The following is a 26,279-nucleotide window of genomic DNA, read 5'->3' on the forward strand; positions in this document are numbered from 1 at the left end:
GAGAGAGAGAGAGAGAGAGAGAGAGAGAGAGAGAGAGAGAAAAGAGGCCTACAGCCTGAACAGCTGGTAGAGTTCATTCTAATGAAGGGAGTCAGACCAGCATAATCACAATAGAATAGAGACCAGTTTTACAGGGCCTGTGGTAGACTAGGTCCAGTCAGTCTTTACCTCTGTTCTAGTTTGTGGCTCTGGAGGGCTCTTCATGACTTGGTGACAGTTTTGTTCTTATTAGATGGTTGTTGTTTTATGGTGCTTTCAGGCAGTGGGGCTGTTTTTCCTGGGACTCCAGGTAACTGCTGGTTCAAGGAAAGGGCTAAATATTTTGAGGCCCTATTCTAAGGAGTTGGGGTAGATTCTTGGAACTGGATCTCATAAAAGCTCATAATCAGATGTACTTCTGAATCCTAATAATTACTTCAGTTACTCTGAATGTCTTCCATGTTGAGAGGGTGATGAGTTAGATGAGGGTAAAGTTAGGGTTGTTCACCATTGTTCTGCTAACTTTTCTTGAATGAGTAACATACCTATATAATTTTAAAGTATAAAAAGATACAAAAGTGAATGTCAAGATTTGTCCTACTGTTAGTTACCTACTGGGCACCTATGGGCTCAAGTGAAGAATCACAGATTTTAATAAAACAACTCAAATTTCTGACTGACTCAGAAGAAAATACAGGTTATTATTTAAAGTTGTAATAGGTTAAAGGCCTGAGAGTGTTTGTTCTTTGTCCCTGTGGTCGTCTCTGACTATGTCTAAATTTTGTTGTAGGGAGTATCATTTGCACATAGTTGATGTGATTTCATAGCTGTAATTTTACCTCATTTGCCCATTGTCAAGAAACTGAGTAACCAGAAAGAACTGATCCATGAGCTAAAGTTGAGGCCACTCACACTCTGGCCAGGGCTGCAACAGCAGATGTCAGGGCACCCAAGGAAAGCCTTGCGTGGGAAGAATAGGGTGGGAAAGGATGATCCAGCAGATCTGGAAACTCTTTGCTCCAGTACTCTGGTTAATTACATAAAGCTTTAAGTGACTGCTACCTTCTTAAAAAATGAAGAAATATATGATATGTATTGTTTATATTATATATAAATAGGTGGTGTGCTTTGTTGTTAGAATAAGGCAATACAATTCTGTCCACTAAAGTGTTTTTTAATGCTGAAGATTGAACCCCTCAGAGCTTCTCACAACTTGTGTCCCACCCCTGAGCTACATCCCCAGCCCCCCAAAATACTGATTTGCTTCATTTTTACCTTTTCCTTATTACCTTTTAAAACTAACACTCCATGGAAGCTGAACTGAAGACCTGTGCATTGTCTGAGTTTCCGTAGCTCTGAGGATGGGCTGTAAAAGGCTTTAGAGGATTGCCTCAAGCCACCTGTCCTTACAAGCGCTGCTGCAGAAGTGGGACTAGGGTACTTCTAAGGCTTCTTTGGATAAACGTTCATAAGGACTCTGACCAGGTCATATTGGCAGCCAAAACAAACCTTTATTGAGGACATTTATGCCTAAGGATTTTGATGGATGCATAAAATAGAGCCCATTAAGATTTGAAAGATTTGTAACCCTAAGTTGCCTTTCTTCTGGGTGAATTCTTGTTTATTATAACAACAGGGTGTGTGTGAGGTTGGGAAACTGAGCACGAAAGCATGGTAGGCCCTCAGCACGCGTCCAATGAGTCCGCAGCAATGTTAACGGACGTTATAGAAGAGACACCGCTCTGCAGCTACAGGTTCCCCAGGAGCCTTGTCAGGCTTGCTAGAAGGCAGTGTGAGGCACTGCTCAAGAGAAAGTGCTACTTCTCCTTCCAAGTTGTTTTGCTGCTCTCTCAGATGAAACTCTGCCCTTGTCCCCTGCGGGAACTTGTTACTCATTGTGTGTTAGGAATTCATTAATACTAGAGATAAAATTGCTAGCTTGCAGATATGTAAACGTCTAAATGGGAATAGGAAAAGGATAAATGTGAATCTCACATACATACTTTAGGGTAAATCTCAGTTTATACTTTCAAAGTGAGTGGCTGTGATTGACTATAAGAATATTTTCTTTAAAGGCATTTCCTATGTGCCTACCTCATTTCAGTGGGGAGAGAGATCATTGATTCTAAGTAAGAAAGAGGTCCATAAATGAGATTCAGCAACAGTCAAGATCCACATTGGGAAAAATAGGCATAAAGTCCCAAACTTGACTTTCAGAGAATGCCACCAGAATTTCACCTTAGTAAGAGAACATTAACAAAGAAGCAGAGTGACAAAGTACCAAGTCAACTGCTGGAAAAACTGCAAATATTTGCTTTCCTTTCTTATGTTGAGTTTTTTAAAAAAAATTCATAGAGAAGGCTGTAAACCAGTGTAGGTCAGTTTCCAAATTGGCTTCTCAGAGGAATCTTCTCAGTGGTCACCAGCTCTCAATGACCAAGAAGAATAAGATAAATTATCAAAAAGAAAGAAAGAAAAAAAAGATCCTAAAAATAGGAAAGGCCCAGATAAAAAAGCAGAATGCACATTCCCAGGCTATTTAAGTACCCTGAAGAAGCATTAGTGCCCCTGCTTCTGTTGCAGGGTATCCCCTTTCACCCCAGCATGCAGACTGTTAGTAAATTTTCTTTTCGGTTTTGTTAAATGTGAAAACTCCATTATTTTTTCATAGTTACTTGATTAAGAACTAAGAAAAGACAGTCTGCCCACAAATACCACGTGGGAAAATTCAAAACTGATTCAGCTGTGTATATAAGGCATAGCCATGATTACCCAGACTCCAGCATTAAGGCTCCTGCAGACTGTTCTGAGAAACTGGAAAAGTGCATTGGGAGTTGAGTAGTCAACAGTGGAGTAAAATAGAATTTTGATTTTGCAGTAGCCTTTTAGTACATCTTCCACATCTGGCTGTGGGCCTGAGAGAACGTAAATCCTTTAATGGTCAATGAAATACATGGGTAACTAGTTCTATATCCCATTTCTTTATTCTCTAAATTTATCTCAAGTAGTAGTTATTTCAAACATATAATATTTGGATTGTCTTTGGTCAGCTCTTACGTAAAAACACTGAAGAACAAAAGAATTACAGAAGTCGACCTCTTAGCATTGATATACATCATGCTTTCAAATTCTTTACTTGTCTTTTATATCATTCTTTATAAGCCCTTCTATGGATGTATCTCAGTGCCCCTGGGATTCACACTCATTAGACAGTTAGGGCAGCAGACTTGAAGGGGCACTGCAGGGTTTTGTGTATAATGGGAGCGTCCTTTCTGTATAACCTCTATCAGCATGTTTATATTTGTCTTTGTTAGCATTTTAGTGATTTCCTTAAAACCTGTTTCAATGAGATTTATTGAAAGCCTAATCTTTCAAAGGATTTTCCTAGAATAAGCTCTATACCAAAGTTGAGAGCCATGTTTTAAGGAATTTGATTTTTGTCTCCTCAAAGTTATTTCTCTTTTCTTTCAGAAATCGGCCCTGCCTCTGTGATGGTGGGAAACCTGGTGTCTGGGAAGAGGATTGCCCAAGCTAGTGGCAGAGACCTGGGTCAGATAGAAGACAATGACCAGGCCCGAAAGGTAGGAGCTGAGGCTCAAGCTGTATCCCTCCCACTCAAGAGTGGACCGAAGTGCTGTGTCACAAAGTGACTGTCCTTACAATGTTCCACTGTGGTAGTTCCCCATCTACTGTTGATTTTGTATCTTTAGTGGTATCCTACCTCCCTTCTGTCTTGGCAACATGGTTCCCTATAATCTTCTTAGAAAAATATTAGGTAGTACTTATTTTTATATGATGCTTTAAAAATTTATTATTTATTATTTATTAGTAGTGATGAGTCAGTGACGTCACCCCACAACTGGCAGGGCTGGTAGGAGTGTTTGGGAACACTTGTCGCATCTTAGTGTCCCCTCACCCTTCATTTCTAATTATTGCCCAGCTCCAATAGGAAGCCCACACTGCGCAAGAGGCACCCTGCTGTAAGGCATCCATACTTTGCTATCTGGAAGCCAGACCTCCTTTCTGGAGAAAATCCTGGTGACTTCTGGAGCTTCTAGGCTCCTGCACTCCCACCCAATATCACACTTTGTGTTCTGTGTAGCTTCAAGTCCCCACTCGAATCATTCGGCTCTGACAGTGCTGACAGCTCACTGAGAGAGGTCCCATTTCCTGTAGCCAAAAGGGGGTCTCATCCTGTATGGACTGCTAGGTGATGTGGTATCAACCATTGAAGGTACTGCCACTGTACTAATGTGCAGCAAGTGTGAATAGAAAGCACTTCTAGACCACCATATTGCCCACCCATGTGGTACATTTCTCTTAATAAAAGGAACTAAGGCTAATAAAAGGTCTATATCCTAACATGAAATAGGGCTGTCCAAAATAATGCCGCTTAATATCACTAAGAATTGCTGTTATAAAAACATTAATGTGTTCATTAAAAAGAAAAAAAGGATAAATCTGATTCATTGCAGCCAACAGAAATCAACATTGTCCTTTCCGGTACCTCCAAAAAGAAAAAGTTGCTGTCAGCTGCTCCCCTGGATGGACATTCAAAGAACTTTGGTATCTAAGGGCACAGACCTGCTCTTTGAATTGACAGTCTGAATCAGATGCAGTGATTTCCAAATCACTGGGTTAAAAAAAAAAGATACAGTTTAAACATTTTTTTCTCCTGTAGATTATCCAGGTTGAAGGTAGCTCAGTGGCATAAGTGCCTGCCTGGCAAGTACAAATCCCCCATACCACACACACACACACACACACACACACACCTGGCAAGTACAAATCTCCCATACCACACACACACACACACACACACACACACACACACACAATGTGACATCAGATTATGTGTTTTCCCCAACATATTCTTTTTAAAAAAAAAAAGATTTTTATTTATTTATTTATTTATTTTGTGTGTGTGTCCAGCTCAGCCCACCAGAGGGCGGGGCTGGCTGGCATGTGGTGCTGGGGATTGAACCGCGGTCGCTGTGCTTTGCTTAGCTTAGCTTGTTCTAAGTAGGTGCTTTAGACCGCTGAGCCATCTCACCAGCCCCTCCCCAACATATTCTTAAAAGCAAATTTCTCTGTGGATGTGCACATTATTTTAAAGCATTCAGTGTATTTTGATTGAAATATAGAGATTATCCAGTCCTGACTGTGAAGCCTGACCCTTGTCCTGTGCCTCCTTGCAGTTCCTCTTCCTGTCTGAGGTCTTGCAATGGAGAGCACAGACTACCCCGGACCACGTGCTGTACACGCTGCTCAACTGCCGGGTGAGCCTCTCGGGTGTGGGTCCTGGTTGCTTCCTTGGGGTCCTCACTAGTTCCTGGAAGTGCTCTTGCTTTTTCCTTCTGTCCTTGACTTGGTTCTTTCATTCAGTCTTATGTGAATTTCTTTTATTCATTTATTTTCTGCTACTTTGATTAAGCCTTTTTCACTTAAGGGTTCCTTTTAATTGCAACAGTTTTATGCATCTGTGTGTTCCTGTTCATGTGTGTGGATGTTTTAGCAGCACTGTTTGCAGTATTTCTCACCCAAAAGAAACTGATTAGTGATACCAATAACAGAAAACAATTGCGGGCCCACAAAATGTTAGCTTTTATTTTGACTATCGAGCTATATTTTTTTAAATTAATTTATTTATTTTTATTTGTGTGTGTGTGTGTGTGGCCAGCTCCGCCCACCAGGAGGCAGGGCGGGCTGGCATGTGGTGCTGGGGATTGAACCGCAGTCCCTGTGCTTTGCTAAGCTTGTTCTAAGTAGGTGCTTTAGACCACTGAGCCATCTCACCAGCCCCTCAAGCTATATTTTTATAGATAAAAAGTTGTGTGTAATTAAATTCTCAGGAATGGAAATCATTGGTTTATTTACATCTCATATAAGAAATCAAAGTCATCAAATATTATTTTGTAAGTACTTAGGAATATAGCCTTACATATGCAAGCAAATATGAAGAATAAGTGAATGCAAAAGCCTTAATATGCTTGTCAATTATTTTAATGAAGCTTGAACAATAGATTTAAAATGTAGGTCGCCTTGACACAGATGAGCACTTGCCACTCCTTTAAAAGGACTGTTTGGAGTTGTTAATTATCTTCCTGTTTTCTTTTTATTAATGCATGTTTTGGATACATAATTATTTATTAGTGTATATTTGAGATGCATATTAATTACCTTGACAATATTTTGTTCCCTTTTCCTTTCTCTACTACTTTCCCCCTTTCTCCAGACCCCCTTCCTTTGCTTCCTTCATCGCCTCCAAAAATTCTACCTCCCTATTTTTATCATTTAGCTTTTTCTTTTTCTTTTTCTTTTTCGAATATCTGAAATTTTTAATCCTTTCTTTACAGGTTACTAGATCACTTTTGATTAAGAAAACTGTAGAAAGTTAGTAACTGCCACAAGTGAACTCCGGGTGGTGGCACGTGCAATTTTCCAGAGTCCTATGGTGAGAGATGTCTGAGTGCCCTGCTCAGGGTCTCTGCTCACGCTTGCTGGAATCATTCGTGGCAGATCTTAGTCAACAGGTCTCTTTTCCCCATATTTCTTTGTAAACTGTTCAGCATTCTTACAGAATTTTTTTGCAGTCCTTAGAATATTCTTCAGCTAGGTCACCTGGAGCAGGTGCTCAGGCTAGGGGTCATTCACCAGTGCTATGAGGGACTGGATTACTTGGTCAGTCTTGGTTGCTAGCTTCCAGTTCTGAGCATTAATTACTGGCAGGCAAACTTGCCCTTTTTCATCAATGTTTGGGTGATAGATCTTTGTTTTAAATGTGATCTTCGGTGGTTTGAATGGATACTTTGCTGCAAAGTTGATTTTAATTCTAAAGGCCTCCTTAGCATATGGAGGGTTGTCAGGAACAATAAGCCCTTGCCACGTCAATAAGTTAGCTTCAATTTGGCTGTTACAGAAGATTTTCATTCCATATTTGCGGATCTCTTCAAGCTCCTTCATAAGCCTCCTGCTGGCCGCCATCTTGGATCTGATGCTGCTGCTTTCCTACTATCATCTCGCTTTGATTTTGCTTTTTAAATTATATCTATTTCAGGTTTCTATATAAGAGAAAACATGCAGAATTTAATCTTCTCTGTCTGATTTATTTCACTTAACATTATAGTCTCATGAGTGATCTATTTTTCCTGAGATCAACTCAGATTTATCCTTCTTTGACTAAGTAAAAGTCCCTTGTGATATTTACCAAATTTTCTTTATGCATTCATTGGTTGATGAGCATCTAAGCTAGTGGTGATGAGCCTATAGTGCACAGGCTACAGCTGGCTGTTTGTTATTGTTGAGAGCTCTAAAAGGTTCACCATCACTGAATTATACAGTGTTTCTGTAACTTAACTGTTGCTGTTTGTGCTGCCATAAACATGGGTATGCATGTGTAGAGGCATGTAATGTGATGACTTCTAACTTTTTTGGAAAGATACCAGAAGAGGGACAGACAGCTGAGCCAAATGGAATTTGTATTTTTAGTTTCTTGAATCTTCATAATGATGTTCATAGTGGTTGTACTAGTAGTTTACATTCTCACCAATAATGTAGAAATGTTTCTTTTTCCATGCAGTCTCACCAGCATTTGTTGTTTTTGGAATCCTTGACAATAGGCACCCTCACTACAGTAAGATGGTCTGTTAGTAATGTTTTGATTTGCATCTCCTCATGGAAATACATACTGAACCTTTTTTTTACTGCTCATTTGTAGTCTTCTTTTAAGAAGTGCCTGTTTAGTCAGTTGCCCATTTTTTTGGTTGAGTATTGTTTTTGGTGGTCTAATTTTTGGAGCTCTTTATATTTTCTAGATATAAGTCCTTCATCTGAAAAATAACTGGCAGCATTTTTTGACCATTCTGTAGGTTGCCTTTTGTTTATTGTTTCCTTTGATATGCAAAAGATTCTCAGTTTGATATAGTTGTATTTATGGATTCTTGAAATTTTTTTGTGCTAATTATCAAAATATTAATGTGCAGAGATATTTCTTAGCATTTGAAGTAGCAGATTAATGACAAATGCAAGGAAATGCCAATGGTCGAATTTCCTTATCCTCTGGTTTTAAGTTTCCAGTGATCAGACCATTCTTTGCATGTGCATTAAGTCGTCTGAATTGAATAATCCCTATCCCACTGAGTCATAGTCTCAGCTTTTCAATCATCTTTTAAATTCTTCCCCAATATTGCCTGGTCCATTGCTCCAATATCGATAAGATAGATAAATATCTTGTGCCCAACAATCTAGAGGTACAAGTATGTAACTGAAGAAGTAGAAGACCCCTCTTTACACAAAGATTCAAAATTGAATGAGGTGCATTTATGAACAGTGTAAGGAAAAAAGCTCTATTCTCACCATGTCTGGTTGGGGAACGATCCCTCAGATTGTTTGCTGGAGTGATGCCAAGGCACCATCATCCAATGTGTCTGACCCTGTGGACGTCGCCTGTGCCCTTGAGCCTCTGTGACCACAGTCATTTACTACAGCTAGACACTGCATCTTTTGGAAAATGTTTACTGGAAATGACTCATGTACTTTAAAAGGGTTTCAGTAAAAATGACAGAAAATTAGATGGGAATAGGTTGTAAGGATCAAAGTCATGAATAAATTTGCTTTAGATTACCGTGCAGAGTAAGGTTCAAGGAGGCGTTCTCCTTTTAGACATGACCTGCTATTTTGTAAGTCTCTTTCAATGTGTAGGCAGTTCCATCCTGAGTTCTCTGAAGGGTCTCAGCACTGCCTTTGTTACTCTTCTGAAAGGGTCAGATGCAAGCATCTATATTCATTTACTGCTCTCTGCTACCTCAAATGCACATATCTGTGTGCCCAGCCTGGACTCTCAGCTGTAGTAGCTGATGTTGTTACAGTGTGATTTCTATTTCAATCAACTTTCAAGATCAACAGTGTCCAATAGAAACACAAGCCACAAACATAATTGTGTGTTTTCTAAAAACAGTATTAAACAGTGAGGAGAAGCAGGTGAAATTCATTCTAATAACAAGTTCCTGGGCTGGGGAAATAGCTCAGCAGTGTAAGCAGCTGCCTGATAAGCTCAAGAACCTGGGCTCAATCCCTGGTACCACATGCCATGCCATCCTCAGAACCCCAAGTGTGCTGTGCCAGCCCCTGAAACCAAGTGTGGTCCACACCTGTAATCCTAGCACTGGGGAGGCTGAGATAGGAAGATCACTATGAATCCGAGCTGCATAGTGAGACTCTGTACCAAAAAAAGAGTTCCTTATCATATCTATAAAGTATTAATATTCAGCATGTGGCACCAGCTCCCTTACCATTCATTATGGCCAGGGCCTCCTACTGGGTAGAGTCTTTCTGTTGATTGTGAACCTGGCCACTTTTCACAAGCTCCCCTTGGTCATCAACTCTTCAGAATGGGTGAATCACTTGGCTGAAGAGTACAAGCAGTGGTCCCTGCTTGTGGCATGTGGTATTCCTTCCTCCACTGCCAACATAGTGAATAGCTATCAATTGTGCAAGAGTTATAGTAGGCAGAGAAGATAAATTCACTATAAATAATAATGTAAATAGTAATACAAGATTTATATTTTTCAAATTATATATAGAAGAGGTTTTTTTTTGAGAGGGGTGGTTCATTTATTAGAAATACTAGCCAAATCTTTTAAACTTTTTTCATCACTTCTTTAGAATTTTAAAATGTAGGTTGTTGAGCTTTTTCTTCATTCAATTTTAGTAGATATTTGATTAATGCAAAACTTTAAAATGGTACCAAATTCATAGCTTTTGACACCCAAATGTTTCTTTTAGAATAAGAGTTGCAAATTGATTTCCCTGAATTACCTTTCTGTCCTGAAAACTTAATAACTTTCTTTTGCAAGAAAAAGAAAGTTATTTCACCTAATTTCTGTGGTGAAATAACTTGACCTAGAAAAACCACCTTTTATTCGGTGGGTTTCAGTGTGGAAAGTCCAACTTCTCCATGAATGTGGAAGAGGATACAAGGAGATACGGACTATTCTCTGAGGCCGAGTGGCAGTTCCTATTTTGAAAACTTAAATGTGTAACTGAAAACCAGTGGTGTTTCTCCTGAGGTATAAAATATTAATACTCTTATAGAGCAAGTGGTGATGAGCAAGAAAGCACAAGTATAACCAACTATCACTTAGATTATTAGTGTTCACATTGCTAACCTGCCCTATTAGTGTTTTATCAGGATAGGGAATTAGAGTCTCTCCTTGCCACCACCATCACCACCACCAGAATAAGCATTTTCTCCTCAGGGAAATTCTAAGAAAAGCATTGTTCATTCCACATATCCTTGCAATGCAGGAAAGTCACCAATGATATAGTCCCAACTGTGCAGGAAGACCTACCATGAGCTGGTCTATCTCCAGACAGCATAGCACCTTCTTAGGGACTTGAGAATAATTTTTATTAATTTCAGATTATCCCAGGTGCTGACTTGAGAGCCTACATTCCACAAAGGGTGTGTCGCACTCCCCTGTACTGTTATCACAGGGTGGCTGGAAGCTTTGCTGTACATTTTATATTTTCCTCATAAAATGGCAAACTATTTTATGAAAATTGTTCCAGAAATTTAGCAGAGGTATAATGATGTCATGCAAATTAAATTTCACATTTTGTAAGTACCTCTAGTTGAAAATTTTTTTTAACTCAGAATTAAAACATGGTTTCTGACACATTCCTCATTGTAGTTGTGAGTCTTATAGGTTTCTTAAATCTCAGGAACCAAGAAAGTGGGCAAGCCATAGCTTTTGTCACCTTGACAAGGAAGCTGATTTGGTAGATGATGATATTGATTCATCTTTCACTAGTATAATGAAATTCCCAAGACCTTATTTAAAAAGAGGTTTCTATCAGCTAACAGTTCTGGAGGTGCAGGATAGAGACCCCACTTCTGGTGGTGGGCTTCTTGCTGGTAGAATTTGGAAGGATTCTGAGAGGGGACATGTGTGTATGGGTTTTTGTGGCCTCTCTTCTTATGAAGCCAGCAAGGTATAATCATAGGGGCTCTATGCTGATAACCTTATTGGGCCCTAATCAATGCTGAGAACCTTGCCTCTAAATACCATAGTCTACTGAGTTCTCCCTCTATTTAAACCTTATCATTAGGGTTAAGTTGAATCACATTAAACTGTGAGGAGTACTCAGATCATATGGAAAGAAAAAGGGTTACAAAAATAATGGAACCCAAAGGGCAAGAAAGGCACACAGTGACAGTGGACAGTGGGGTGGTGAGCAATTGCTCCATAACAGCAGGGTCCCCTTGTGGGAACAGAAGTGTGTGTAGGTCTGGCACTTATACCCATGAGGATGACCATTTTCAACGATGCTGGAAATAGGCTGCCTTTCTTTGTAAAAAAGACCACTCTGCTCTAGTGTTGAAGGGGGAATTGAACGGGGTCTTCCAGCCGCTGGTGTGGGGATTGACGTGGTCTTAGCCTCTCCATCAGCTGTTTTCTGTGTCTTCGTGTTCTGTCTTCTTTTTGGAGAACACAGAGAATGTTTGAAACAAGGAGTATTTTGATTCATGTACTAAACAGGTGTGATCTCCATGAGTATATAACCAGAGAAGCCAGTATAACCTTGAAGAAACCAAATTCTAGACTGGGTTCCCTGCATTTCTTTTTTCAGTTCTTGAGATTGAACCCAGGGCCTTCTCACTGAGCTACAACCCTTTTCATTGTTTATTTTTGAGGCAGAGTCTCCCTAAGTTGTCCAGGCTGCCCTCAAACTTGGGATCCTCCTGCCTCAAACTCCAAAATGCTGAGATTATAGCTGTGCATACTATATACATCTTTTTCCCTTTAGCCTATCTTTACCACATTGTGCTTTTTGGCTCTTCTTTATATAAGCTTCTATTTTCTCTTTAATATACTTCTATGGAAACATAATCTAGGAAAAGTATATGTGACAGGAAGGTTCAGTTCTGAGATGCGTAAGCTAAACGTCTCCTCCATTGAAGAAACCAATTAGAGCATCAGCAGGAAGAGTCAGAAGGCTGACTGATCCGTTTCCTAGGCAGCCTGGTACTGCTCCACACTTCCACATAAGAGTCATCAAAGACAGGACCGTGGCCTCCCAGGGCTTGCTAATAACTAGTTCTTTGGTGAATGTTTTTGCTACATATTGGATGCTGACACATGCACCTTAAGGCATTATAAAATACTCTTTTGCACTCTCATCAGCAAGACCAAGAGATTATTAATGAGGGGTTAGAGATTATTAGAATAATTACTAATCAAGTGAAAATTCCCTCCCACCTCAATATGCATACATCTGACAGGAGTCATTTGGGATGGGAATTCTGATGTGTTTCTCCTGACCTTGCGCCTTGCAGCCTGAGAGATACTAGTCACATGGGTCCGTGCAGTGTTCTCTGTATGCCATGTGGTTTCTCCTCTCGAGTTCCCATTGAATCTTCACCTTTATGCATACTGTCTGTATCATTTAAGTTCAGTCCTTAGAGTCTGTGGATAGTAATTAGGCTTCTCTGTGCCCTTCTTTCAACTGCTTGCTTGAAGTAGCCCAGATTGTTGATGAGCACTGTTTAGCTCATAGCCTGTTGGACAGAACTGCCTACTGCTTAGGGAAAGGCCATGTACCTTGTTGATCAAGATAGACTAGGAACAACAAAAAAGTAGTTTTACAGCGTTAGGCAGTGATCGCTGCACACCTGCGAATGGTGGAAATGTAATTGGAAGGTGTGTCCTCAGGAAAAGCTTTCTGGTTAGTTGAAGGCTTATAACTGGTAGTTTACTTATACTTTTTTTTTCCATTTTAAACAATGAATCACATATGTTTTGGTATTTTTAGTACCTTTCTTGCTACTGATCCTCCCTAATAACCCTTTTTTAAAGGTGCTTTTGAGTCCAAAGAAGTTTTCTGTTTTGTTTTTAATATATTTTAAGCATAATGAAATTGCATTTGATTAGTTTTCCTCTTTCTGTGTTCTTTTTTTGTTATTGTTGCTTATTTTGGTTTTGACTTTTTGTCCTTTTACTTTTTTGAGGTTTGATATGGCATTTCTTCATAAACACTTTCAATTAGCCTTTATTTTTCAATATGTGTGTCCTGCAAATTTACTAATAAATTGTATTGCCCTTAGCTTTTATACTTAAGTCACAACATTCCTTGGTTTTTAAAAACACAGCAGTCTTTTTAGTTTGGATGCCAATTTGTTAAAATAGTTCATATTGACCAAAATATATCTAAAATCTTTTTTTGGTGCTGAACTTTTTATCAGGTGTGAAGAAAAGATTGGTTTCTATTGAATGCAAAACTTTCTGTGGTGGGAGAGAATGAAGGCGATGTTGTAAAGTTATGATGAGGGTTGTGCAACTCTATGACTATATTAAAAAAAATCCAATGCACATTTTAAAGGAATTACATGATATGTGAACTGTATCACAATTAAGCTACAATGGTAAAGAGACTTACATAGCCACCTGTTACTATGGTACTCAGGGCACAATAGCGAACTCACTGACGTGTGTCCAGCTTCACAAGCGTGCTGAGAAGATTGCGGTGATGCTGATGGAGAGGGGCCACCTGCAGGATGGAGACCACGTAGCTTTGGTGTACCCACCAGGTAAGAGAGCAGGAAGCAGACTTCGGGGGGATGGTGCCAGGCTGCCGTCTGTGTGACAGCCACTGAGCAGCTTTGCTAGGCTATTGCTGAGCACATGCACTGTATCCAGCTGGATTCCGAGTTCATTAGTGTCCAGTTACTCCCACTCACAGGGGTTAGGCTACCTTTAGAAGCTTAACGTATTTACAGAAATGTATACACTCTACATTTGTTTCATTAGTTAACTGAGGTAGTAGTTTGTTTAATCCATAATATTAACTACTGAATTCATCACCATAAAGTTGAATACTTCCTTAGAGAATTGGCATAGAAATTAAATGTGTGTTTTGATATCATATGCCTAAAAGAACAGGCTAAAGAAAGACCATGGAAGCTTATCACAGGAACAGAGGATGACTGAAAGGGTTTGTTGCTCCCTTTACCATATGCCTTTTCCCAGACTGGAACTTTCGTTGATAGGAATAGCCATCATTAAGTAATGGGATTGCTTCCAGTAATGATTGTTGCTTCCCTCCTTATGTAGGAATAGACCTCATTGCAGCATTTTATGGTTGCCTGTATGCAGGCTGTGTGCCAATAACCGTCCGACCTCCACACCCACAGAACATTGCCACGACACTGCCAACTGTCAAGATGATTGTGGAGGTAACAGGCCCTTGGACATGCATGGGCACTTGACCTGTCTAGATCAGAGTGCGGAGCTTGCACACCACAGACTAGAGTGTTGTAGGGCAGCTGCTTGCTGAGGGAGAGTGGGGAGTGGAGGAGGGAGGGAAGGAGGGAGGGAGGGAGGGACAGAGAAAGAGTATGTATAACGAAAATATTAGAACAGGAAATAGCCTCTAGCTGCAGGGAGTTTATTCTCTACTTGAAGAAGCCACATGTAAAGTGCTGCATAGAAATACAGGTTTGATGTGGTGGTAGCTGCTGCTACAGCCCATCGAAACTGAAGCTGCTCTGCAGAGCGCAACTCCTTACAAAAGAAGCATGCCTATCAGATCCAACTGAGAATCCAGTCAATTGGAAACAAAAAGAATTACACTTTTAAAAGTTCCTTCATCTGGAATTAGAAGTTTTCTTTTATCTCTTTAGGATATAAGTTTGTATTAATTTATCGTACCTAAGAAAATTTAGATTGGCATACATTTTTCCCCTTTTGGAAAAGTGAGGAAGCCCGAAGTTATTTTAAGAAGAGAGAGCATCAGTGTCCTCTCCTTCAAGTGAGTGTTCTTGGTAATAGTTCTGCGGAAGTTACTCCCAGTAGAAAGTGTTTATGATGTTTCTGCGTGAATCTGATGTGTTTAGTAGAACAGAACAGGCAGTGCCTTTCTGTGTTCTTACTGCGAGTGTAATCATAATACCGTATACGCTTCAGAGGCAGGGATCTCTGGAATGGGGACCTCAGTGACAGCTGTGCTTTGACTGTGTTTCCATGACCAGATTCCAGCGTCTCTACACTCACCTGGCTCCTTAGGAGAAGGCAGTACTCTGGGGAACACAGTCTGCTTCGGAAGCTGCCATGGTTTTAATGTGCAGAGCAAGCAGCAGGCACACATGCGATGAATGCTCCATAAATTTGCTCATTTCTGGTGTTCACTCATTCATTCAGTGCCCTCTGGTCCTCAGGTGAGTCGCTCTGCCTGTCTGATGACAACACAGTTGATCTGTAAGCTATTGCGGTCCCGGGAGGCGGCAGCAGCTGTAGATGTTAGGACGTGGCCCCTCATACTGGACACAGGTCAGCATTCGAATTGGCTTGATAAATGTATTTTCTTCTGTGGTTTTTAATTTATGCAGCTAGATTGATAGCTTTCTTCTACTTTCTAGATGATTTGCCAAAGAAGCGGCCTGCCCAGATCTACAAACCCTCCAACCCAGACACGCTCGCCTATCTTGACTTCAGTGTGTCCACTACTGGAATGCTAGCTGGCGTAAAGGTGAGAGGTAGAGTCTGCAAGGTGTGTAGACCAGTGATGTACAGCTAACAGGCTGCGTACTCACTGTCAGGTTATGTTGTCTTCTTTCCTAGCACCTGGTGACGTGAGAAGAGGTGTGTGTATGTTTTTCATTCAAACTATAGCACCCATAACACTTTCAGGAGTCCAGAAGCTGGTTCTCTGCAAATGTTCCTGCTGTTTTGTTTTGTTTTGTTTTGTTTTGTTTTAGTGCTATCAGAGTCTCACCAGCTCATACTGTGTTGCTGCATATTTTCTGCTTTGGGTTCTTGAGTCTTTGTACTCTGTTCTAAATCTCTGCACACGGTAGTTTCCTGCTTTCATAACTTCAGTGCCATTGTATGCTGTGCCATTGCTACTCAATGAAGCTTCTGTGATCCTTTTTCCTGTAAAATACTGGGAAGACTACTGTGGCACCGGAGTTGGAGCCCCACAGCTCAGATGCTGGCAGGGTCCTGTGGAGAACTGCATGCTGAAGTCTGTGCTCTCAGGAAGCCTCTTCCCAGGATCTCTGCTTCTGCCTCGGAGCTTGCTCTGCTTACCTCACTTATTTTTCATGTTTTACCAAATTAACTGCAAATGTTAAATGAAATAATTTTCAAAGGTTTCTGAAAGTATTTCAGACCAAGATGAGTTAGTTACTGTAGCACTTTGAGCTTCCTGCTTCTACTGTCACAGCCAAAAGAGAAACACATACTTTTGATCATTTTCATGGTATATAGAAGCAGGAGCTATAATATTAAAACTGATTCAGTAGAGATGTTTTTACAGGAAACAAAGATAATGTGATCTATGTTTATTACTTCCTGATGATTCCACTTCATCTACACCCTAGAAAATTGACTGAGATGAGTAAGACTTTCTCTCAAACTTATGAAACATTTTCTTAAGCCTTTGGCCATTTAATTTGATGAATACCTGAAGTGAAGTAACTTAGTGAAAAACCTTTGTGCTTTAAATACAGAGCACCACAGACTAGAGTTTGAATTGTATAGCAAGTAGTCTGCTCTGGGTGGAGTCCCTCTTAGCTCTCTGGTCTCACGGGTTGTAGAGGTAGCCATTTTTCTTGGAAATTTTTTTATTTAATATTATTTAATTTTTTTTTTGGCAGAACTGGGGATTGAACTCAGACCCTTGTGTTTGCCAGGGAAGCACTTATTCCACTGAGCCATTTCCCCAGCCCGTTTAATTTCATTTTTAATTACATATCATACAAGTTGGGAGAGACAACCTTTTCTCTTTATTGGACACTACAAAATGTCAAGTTTCACATACTACCAAGTATATGTTTAAGTTTTCTGATTTTTACCTATTTAAAAATATGGCCTTGGGCCATGGAGATGGTTCAGCAGTCTAAGCACCTGCCGAGAAAAGCCCAAGGATCTGGGTTCAATCCCTGGTACCATGTGCCATGCCAGCCCTGCTCTAGGCAGGCTGAGCCATGGGCTTGGTGGCACACAACTGTAATTCCAGCACTGGAGAGACTGAAAACACGAGGATCACCATGAATCCGAGCTGTGTAGTGAGAGCCTGTACCAAATACATTAAAATTAAAAAAAAAAAAGTGGCCTTGAACTTTGAAGGCTCCTATTAAATCTTAGATACATAGTTATTTATTATTAATAAGGAGATAAGATAAAGAACCCATGTTTCCATTTATTAAGCTTAGTAGTCACCTTATGATTAATCATTTTAGCCACCTTATGGATTTCCTTAAAGGGTATTTTAGAACTCTGGTGGCTTTCCCTAACCTCCACGCATACTCCAGGAAACCTACACTGCCTTCTCAGTTGATGTGTGCTCAGAGACTGGGCATGTATTTTTAATATCATCCAAAGCAATTCTGCCCTGGAAGCCTAATCTGTCCCAGATAAATCACACAATGCATCCCAGAACTTAAGTTCAATTTGGGCTGACTTGTCCCTGGATTCTCACAGTGATATAGCTATTCTCAGAATCTCTCGCAGAGTCAGGTATTAGAGTTTATTGTTTTGGTTTTAGAAAACTAATTCTCTATCCGAATCTGAGTTTGTCTTAGTAGGAATTGAGTTTTTCTACCTTAGGTCCTAGAAAAGTGTCTCAAGTTGGACTCTCTGGTCTATGATGTTGGGTCCAAGATTGGGATTGCTTTAGAGACTGAACATTCCACTTTGTTTAGTTGCTTTCATTTTTTACCTGCTTACTTTCTTACTATATTGAAGTCATCCTGGAGACCCAGCAGCTCTGTGATCCTCCTTCTACTCTCCTCTGGACAGGGTGACATAAATGTTTTATTTCTCTCCCAACTCATTACACTCTGTACACATTTGTCAGTGCACTGGCAGATCTTGTAATTGATAACTACAATGTCATCATTGTAGTTATGTATAACCAGTAGTAACATAGTAGTTATCAATAACTACTAGAGCATCAGCACCTGAGGGTTGGGCCATGTCTCATTCTGTTCTATATCCTTGTCATCTAACATAGTGCCTTATATAAATCAGCACTCGCTGGGCTAGTGGAAGATCTTAATTTTCCAGCTATAAATGTGCCTCACACAGTGCAGCAGTGTAGTGTAGGCTTGCTTTCTTGCATATGTGTGGAATTTTCTGGGTAAGATTTTACTCTCATTCCAGGGAGGCAGGGGATTAGACGAATGTTTTGCAAAACCCACCTCAATTCTTCTTTAAACAAATTCTATGGCTGAAAGAAGGTTGATAAGAACTACTTACATTTCATACCCTAGAGCAATTCTCATGACCCTGTATGAGTTCAGTGAAATATCCATAGTGAAAGCTGCTCATGGGGCAGAAATCCTTATAAGAATCTGACTTTTTGTCATAAAAGGTTTCTCACCCATTTCCCCATCATTTTTCCTGGAGTGATACATGAATGGGAAACTAGGTGGTGGGCTGAATTTTCCTCACTATTACAGTGCTCTGTGCTATTCCTTTTTGTAGGCTAGCTCTATCAACATGCTACTAATGTCAACTTCACGTTAAGTTGTAGCATGTTTTAAAACCATGACATGATACATCTTTTCCTCTATGCTGCTTTTTCTTTTTAAGGTATTTCACCAGAGAGCCCCTTTGCTAATATTCATCGCATTTATTATATGCAAAATCAGGTTATTATATAACAATTTTTAGATAATGTGAATTATTAAATAGTTACTACTTACTGTAGAGCAACTATTACTAGATTAGGAAGAGGAGAATACAAGGAAGGATCTTCACTGTCACCTTGAGGCTGGGAGTGAGAATGGACATATAGTGAGAAATGTGTTGAGCTTGGCACAGAAGGTCAGGGTTCCAGTTCCAGCTGTCATTTAAGTGAATCCAATGAATCTTTCTCTTCTGCACTTCATTCCTAAATATTAAGATGGGAGTTCATGAGATGTCTGTGACAGGCCACCAGTGCTAGTGCCTTTTGATGGCCTGGACTGTCCCAGGAATTGGAAAGCTTCCACTACAAAACTAGACACAAGCCATGAGACTTTCTCTACCTGCATTTCAGGTTGTTTGGGAATCACAAGCACCGTTGTGTGTATAACCTGCTGCTCCAATGTCATTATTGTATTTGCTGCTGTTAGCTCTTCAAGGACCAGGAAGCTTTGAATATGTTATTTATTAGAAAGAGGAAGACTAAGAATCTTGGTATCCACTGTCTTTTAGCGCTTGTTTGCTGCACTTGTTCCTGGTTCAGAAAGCCTCTTTGGGGTACTTAGTGTTAAATATTATGCATTAGTGCAGCCGTGTTGTTCCCCAGGTGTCTTTGGATTCTGGATGTCACATGCTGTACATTCATTGTCACCTACTGTCTTGCAGATGTCTCACGCAGCCACCAGTGCCTTTTGCCGATCTATTAAGCTGCAGTGTGAGCTTTACCCCTCTAGAGAAGTGGCCATCTGTTTGGACCCTTACTGTGGACTTGGATTTGTCCTCTGGTGCCTCTGCAGGTGAGATTCTTCTTTACTATCCTTAAAATAAACTTTACTGTAAGGAGCCATATGTTTTCCCTTCTACATCTTTGGCTCTGCCAGGCAGCCACAAGTACCGTGACCTCCCAAAGGGGCCTGATTTGTGCTGAATGCAGAAACCCTGTCCCTGTGCCTCCCCTTGAGCACCAGCTTTTGGGGACAGAGCAGCACCCATGGTGGCATTCTGCTTTCTACAACAGCTGCATGAGGTCTAAAAGAAACCTACAAAGACAGTAGCCAGTTAGGCATTCTAGAAGGTTGCAGACCTTTTTTCTCCCCACTAGAAGACTCTAAGGTTTGGGTCTTACACACTTAAACGCAGCAATTATGCCTGCCCTGCTGGCATTATTGCTAAATTGGTAGGCCTTACAAGCTCCCCACTTTCTTGGTCTCCTTTCTCCCTGTCATGTGTAAGAGAAGGCCTTTCCTAGGGAAGTGTAGTGTGAACTCCTTGAGCCTAGCTCTGCCCTGGGCTGCTGCTTTTCACTAGCAACTGGTTGTAGCTTGTGCTCAGCAGACATCTACAGAGTGAATGGTGGCACGATAAACAAATGGTTGTCTAATGGCATTTTTTTCTGGTTGGACATATATGCTCACTGTAGAAAATGTAGAAGTACACAGAAAAAATACAGGTGTCAGTAATTAGACACCTAGTAAATAGTGATATTGATAGCCCACCGGTAACGTTGTACTATGTAGTTGTTCAGTTTACTTTCTAATGTAGCATGCTTTTTACATTTTAAGTACATACAAGTATATGAAATATACTAAAATAAACACCAGCACCTGTGAGCTAGCTTTACATCTCCCAACACTTTTCCAGTTTTGTTTCTGTACTTTTTTTAATGGAACATCTGAAAGTAAATACAAATAGTATAATACAGTTGTAACTAGAAACCTTTATGCTTATAATTTTATAAATCAGTATTATTTATATTGTGCTCAGCAGACATCTGCAGAGTGAATGGGTGGCACGATAAACAAAAGTATTTGTAAAGCTGAGGTGCTGTAGAATGAAATTGTGTATAATTTCATTCTAATAGTTTATAGTGAACATTTTCTCACATCTTGAAATACTCTTCTAGGGTAATTTTTAATGCTCTTGACATGGCAAGAGAGACTCTATGTAGTTTGTGTAAAATTCCACCTTCAAAATCACTTAAACTTTAGATAACTTCTTCTCTTAGTTAACCATAAAACCACCAAAAGGAGAACAAATCTTAATATAAGGAATAAACAGTTCAAACAAATTATAGGTAAGATAAAATGCAACTGCATCCTGTATAAGCAAACCCCTGGGAAATGTAAACCTTGTGACATTTTTGTAAAATTCCGAAATGAAGTAATGTGGTTACCATGGTTACTTGTACATGTATGAAAACCCAGCACAAAGTCCTCTTGGGGTCAACACTGTCTGACTCCTTGTTGGATTGTCATCCTCCAGCTGGAAAGGAGTCTCACTTGTTCTGATATTCTCGGCCTCTCATGAGTGTTTCCTCGCTGCTCTGCCATAACAATTTCATAATGTATAATATTAAAGTGGGTTAAAATTGAATCTTGTGGGGCTGGTGAAATGGCTCAGTGGTCTAAAGCACCTACTTAGAACAAACTTAGCAAAGCACAGGGACCACAGTTCGACCCCCCAGCACCACACGCCACCCAGCCCCGCCCCCTGGTGGGCTGAGCTGGCCACACACACACACACACACACACACACACAAATAAATAAATAAAATTTAAAAAAAAAATTGAATCTTGTATTTTTGGAAAACACTGGCATTCTGATCAGGACAATTAAAGTTTTTAAGAAACAAAATAGAACTAAATAAATGTTCAAAAGTTTTTTTGACTTTTATTCCCCATGCAATGACATTGTGAGTAATTTTTCCCCTTGGGAAATAGCTCAGAACACATCATTCCAAAGTAGCCACAGACATCTGTAGTGACCTGGCTGGAAGGCAGAGGCCTAGCCTGGGCCCCTTCATCTGTAGGAAAGGACTAACAAAGGCAAAGCCAGTGAATGGGAAACATTGTGATTCCATAGTCAGCCAAGCCTGTCGCCCCATAGAATTCACAGAGAGAGGTAGGACTTGGGTCTTAGATGTATACTCATTAGTATGAAAGTTAAAGATAGTCAAAACCACCTTCTTCCGTGCCATTCAGCAGGTCTGGGATTTCGGGTGGGCCAGGAGAGACAGTGAGGATGCGAAGAAAAGGAAGTGTCATTCTTGAGGCCATGGAGGCATGTAACCAGGGCAGGGAGGGATATGATGCCAGAGCAGCCCAATGTGGGTGCCACAGCTTGGGCAGGAGGAGGCCAGGGTCCACACAGAATAGCAACCGCAGCTGGCATGGCATGTTGGAGCTATGGAGGGGAGGAAGTGTAAGCGCCATTGCAACTTTCCACTCGAGTTGCAATGGAAAGAGGCTGGCTTCATCCATAAGGTTTAAAAATAAGTATATATCTTAAGCACAATGGAAGACTGATCCCTTCACTTTGGCAAATGTCATCATAAATACAGAAAATAAATCAACGCTGTGAAGCTGAATTGTAATTCAGTGTGATACTGTAGAATCTTGCTTCTCATCATAAAAATGGGGCCATGGCAAAAGAACAGAAGAGCTAGTTTGAAGGGCTTCTTTCTGGGACAAATTGGGGATAAATTATGATCAAAATAAAGATTGCAGTGATTGCAACATTTTGAATAAAATAAGAAATTATCCAACTGTTCAGTTATAAATAATGAGTAAATTGAAAGCTTCATGAAGAAAAAGGATTTAAAGCATCCACAAAATAGTTATTAATGATGAAAGGAAAAGAGAAACCTCACAGTAGAGAAGCCTAAACTGAGGTCAGAGTGAATCTCACCAGTGGTGTCCTATACCAGCAAATAGGCCGGAGAGGAAAATGGCATCACTCATGCCCTCCAAGGTGCTTTGCCTAGGTCTAACCAGGGCGAGGCCTCAAGCACCCAGCTTGCAGGGACACATGCCCACATTAGGGAGCTTGTAATCTTCATAAATGTTGGTGTCACTACAGTGTAGTATATGTGTACATCTGAACTGGGTCTTTTTCCTATGCAAGACATTATCAGGAGAACTGGCAAACCCTGATTGGAGTTTGTGCTTGGATGGAAGAAATGTATCAATTTTTGGGTTTTGATGGCTTAGTTGGTTTCTGTAGGAAAATATGCTTGTTTCTTGGAACTGCCCTTTAAAGTATTTGGGGTCTGTGGAAGCATTAGGTTGACTTAGTATCAAATGTTTTGAAAGGAAAACAGTTATTTTCACAATAGTTGGAACTCTTCCGTAACTTTGTGAATGTAAAAAAAGCAATACAAACTATGTCTTCACACTAAAGCTACCTTCAGTAATGAATAATTGTTTATATGAGTCATTGATATAATGGAATCATCGCAAAATATTTCCTAAGATCATACATGTTTTCCAAAGTGTGTTAGATAGTCTATATTCATAGATTAGGAGATTCAGTATTAAAATATTAGTTCCCCCCAGTTGGTCTCTAGATCCAGTGTAATCCCTGTTAAAATCTCAGCAGGCCTTTTTGCAGAAGTTGGCAAGATGATCCTTGAAGGAATACAAAGGCCTTCTAGTAGCCAGACCAATTTTGAAATAGAATCAGAGTTATAGAACTCACTATGACTTCCTGATTTAAAAATTATTACAAAGTTAAGGTAACTAAGTCATTGTGGTATTAACATAACAGATAGGCTGATTCAGCTGCTAGCTAGTAGCTAGATACCAGTGAAAATGAAATGATAGGCCAGAACTGAAACCTTATGTACTATTTATGATCAGTTGATTTTTTTTTTTTTTGACAAAGGTACTAAAACAGTTCCATAGGGAAAATATGGTCTTCTGAACTAATGATGGTGAGAAAATTAATATTCACATGCTGATGGGCGAGTTTAAACCTTTATCATATATATGATTTAACTGATTGACCAAAAATTTTAAGTTTTATAAGAAAACACGATTCAATCTTTATAATCTTGAGTTCAGCCAGAGAGCCCATTAAGTATCCTAACCTGAATCCTGAACACATAAAAGGAATATTGATCAGTTGGACTACAGTGAATTGTAAAATTTTAACATAGCAGAATGCTTAGGGGCCGGGGAGATGGCTCAGTGGAATAAGCGCTTCCCTGGCAAGCGCAAGGGCCTGAGTTCAATCCCCGGTTCTGGAAAAAAAAAAAAAAAGACATGCTTAAAAGCTTTCTTCTGGAAAATATATTTGCAAATCATGTATCTAGTGAAGTATGTTATCCAGTTCTTTAGTGAACTTCTAAAATTTAAATGTGTAGAAACTTTGGTGTACTGTATGCCTCACCAAAAGAGCACATGCAGAATGGCCAGTAAGTACATGAAAAGATGTTTGGCATTAATTAAGAAAATACAGAGTCAAACCACAATGAGATACACTTCACACCCACTACCATAGAAGTGATAATAGATAGAAGATAATCAAAAGATAGAAGAAAACAAAGTTTAGAACTTACTTTTTCTGACTTTAGACTTACACTACAAAGTAACAGTAACCAAAAATGAGGAAAAACTAGACATCTTATGCATTGTTGATAGGAATATAAATGCAAATATAAATATAAACCACCACTGTTTTGCATAACTGAAATATAAACATACTGTGTGACCTAGCAATTCTCCTCCAGGGCATTCCACTTGAGCTAGGAAGCCATATATGTGCATAAAGACTTGATACAATTGTTCACAAGCACTTTAGTCAGATGCCTACCGACAGGTGAATAGATAAATATTTATCATCTCTTTATAATAGGATACTGCTACAAAATGAGTGACCTTGAAATGCCTTATACTAAGTGAAAGAAACCAGAGCAAAAAAACACATTCTATGTGATTATATGAAATATACAGAAAAGGAAAATAGAGAAAGGCAAAAATTTACCCAGAAAATAAACCAAAGTGACCGATCTTGTAGGCTTCCTCTCCTTGCACCCATATATGAGGCCTACACTGATTTTGGAGACCTGTTGTTTTACATCCAGGCCTCACTGTAGAGACAAATGTTTAATTATGTGGATTGTTTATAGAGACAAAAGGTATAATAATGATTGGCTGGGGCTAGGGTTGACTGTGAGATCAACTATGAATGATAAAGGTAAAAGCAAGTGGAAAATTCACAAGTCAAGTCTTCTCTGTATCTCCTATTACCAATATTTTCTTACTTTTGACTTCATTATGAATAAGGAAAGAGTTGAAACTATTTACTTTGCGCAACCATGCTGAAATTCTCTAGCCTGGAATTCACATCTCAGACCCAACCCCTAGCAGTTTTGATGAAGCAAATCATTGATCTTGATATATATTCTTGTTAAAGCTAGTAATGTGATATTTGGATTTCATTTTCTTTATTTTGGATCTCCCTGTGGTAGCATTTATTAAGTAAAATCCTGGGAACAATATGGAAATGACACATTGTCAACATTAAGAGGAAAATCATTGTAAGTTTGTACCTGTTTTTATTCCGTAAGATACAGAGCTCAGATGTTCTTAAGAGTGTTGGTACCTGGCATTGAAAATGTAAGCCTTTAGTGTGAAAGAGTAGCAACTTAAATTTAGTTGCAATAAAAAGCCTATAAGAAAATCTAATTGGGGTAGTATTATTAACCCTTATTCATGAATAGGTTGAATAACATTTGATGTTAATAGAAACACTGTGTTCTTTTGCTTCCCTGAGTGGAAAGACACATAATGTTTCCTGGTGGATAATTATGATTTATACGTTGTATAATGTGCAGTCTCGTTAGATTGTAGGCTGTTACCTGGTCATATGACACTATTTTGGGCCCTGAGATTGTTCGTTTAATATCCATCTAGCAGAAGTAAATTTTCCATTTATTTTCGTTTCTTCCTGCTTAATGCTGCCTTGAGGCTTCTAATTAGAGCTGGCACATTAACTAATAAGGAGGGATTTAATTCAAAGTCATCTAGTTTTTAGGTGGATTCTGGGGTACTATACAAGTGGCAGAAACCAAGACTGAAAAGTGGTGACCTATAAGTGGCAAAACAAAACTAGCAGTAGCGGCCCAAGGGGGCGTGTCCTCCCTGTGGGTATTATGTGAGGCCGCCCACATGCGGAGGATCACTGGGGTGAGGTTGCTTATGTAAGGTCTCACGGTTGGAGAGTGACAGTCCATCTGTATTACAGTGGTTGTCCCTGAAACGGAGACAGCAGGTGTCTAGGGATAGTGCACAGGTCTCATGCAGAAGAGACATAGCTTGGTCCCCTAGGTGTGTTTCTGGAGCTAAGATGTGTAGTCTGTATTTAGATTCACACTGTGTATCTTAGAAGGCTATTTGGAGAATAATAAGGTATGCTTCAAAAATGAGAAAACAAATGACAGTAGACAGTACAGAGAACCTCAGCTCTGGCTAAAAAGTTCCTTCTCACAGATGCCAAGAGCAAGGCTAAACTTATGCAGAGATTTTGTTCAATAGAAAGTTACTCATAATAATGTAGGGTTTTTAATGTGCAAGTCTACTTAAGTGTACTTTGCTATGCCGATGCATTTGTGTGCTGCTGTTTTAATTTCTAATGAAGAACCTTAACATAAAGTTATGTTGAATAGCCCAAGTTAATCTCCGAAGGACAAATCTTAGTGGGCACTTGACAGAATTGTGTTATGATGATGGGATTTTACTGATTGGGATATAGTGATTTAAAAAAATGTATATGTTTCCTTAGAGAAAGCAAATCAAAAGCACAGTACTATTTGATTGTGTGTGTGTGTGTGTG

At 39.7% G+C, this 26,279-nt stretch overlaps 1 protein-coding gene across 5 annotated transcripts in view; it reads left to right on the plus strand.

The window, feature by feature from the left end:
* Dip2c (disco interacting protein 2 homolog C) overlaps positions 1 to 26,279 on the plus strand; it is a 213,139-nt gene that overhangs the window by 140,443 nt on the left and 46,417 nt on the right. For all 5 annotated transcript variants that reach the window (XM_023701324.1, XM_023701327.1, XM_023701323.1 and 2 more), the window contains 7 exons: positions 3,451 to 3,560; positions 5,178 to 5,258; positions 13,444 to 13,567; positions 14,091 to 14,212; positions 15,194 to 15,305; positions 15,395 to 15,504; positions 19,332 to 19,462. In XM_023701324.1, the coding sequence (XP_023557092.1) occupies positions 3,451 to 3,560; positions 5,178 to 5,258; positions 13,444 to 13,567; positions 14,091 to 14,212; positions 15,194 to 15,305; positions 15,395 to 15,504; positions 19,332 to 19,462 (790 nt within the window). The remainder of the gene's footprint in view (positions 1 to 3,450; positions 3,561 to 5,177; positions 5,259 to 13,443; positions 13,568 to 14,090; positions 14,213 to 15,193; positions 15,306 to 15,394; positions 15,505 to 19,331; positions 19,463 to 26,279) is intronic.

Source organism: Octodon degus, unplaced genomic scaffold (assembly GCF_000260255.1).
Source record: "Octodon degus isolate 3935 unplaced genomic scaffold, OctDeg1.0 scaffold00133, whole genome shotgun sequence".
Classification (NCBI taxonomy): domain Eukaryota; kingdom Metazoa; phylum Chordata; class Mammalia; order Rodentia; family Octodontidae; genus Octodon; species Octodon degus.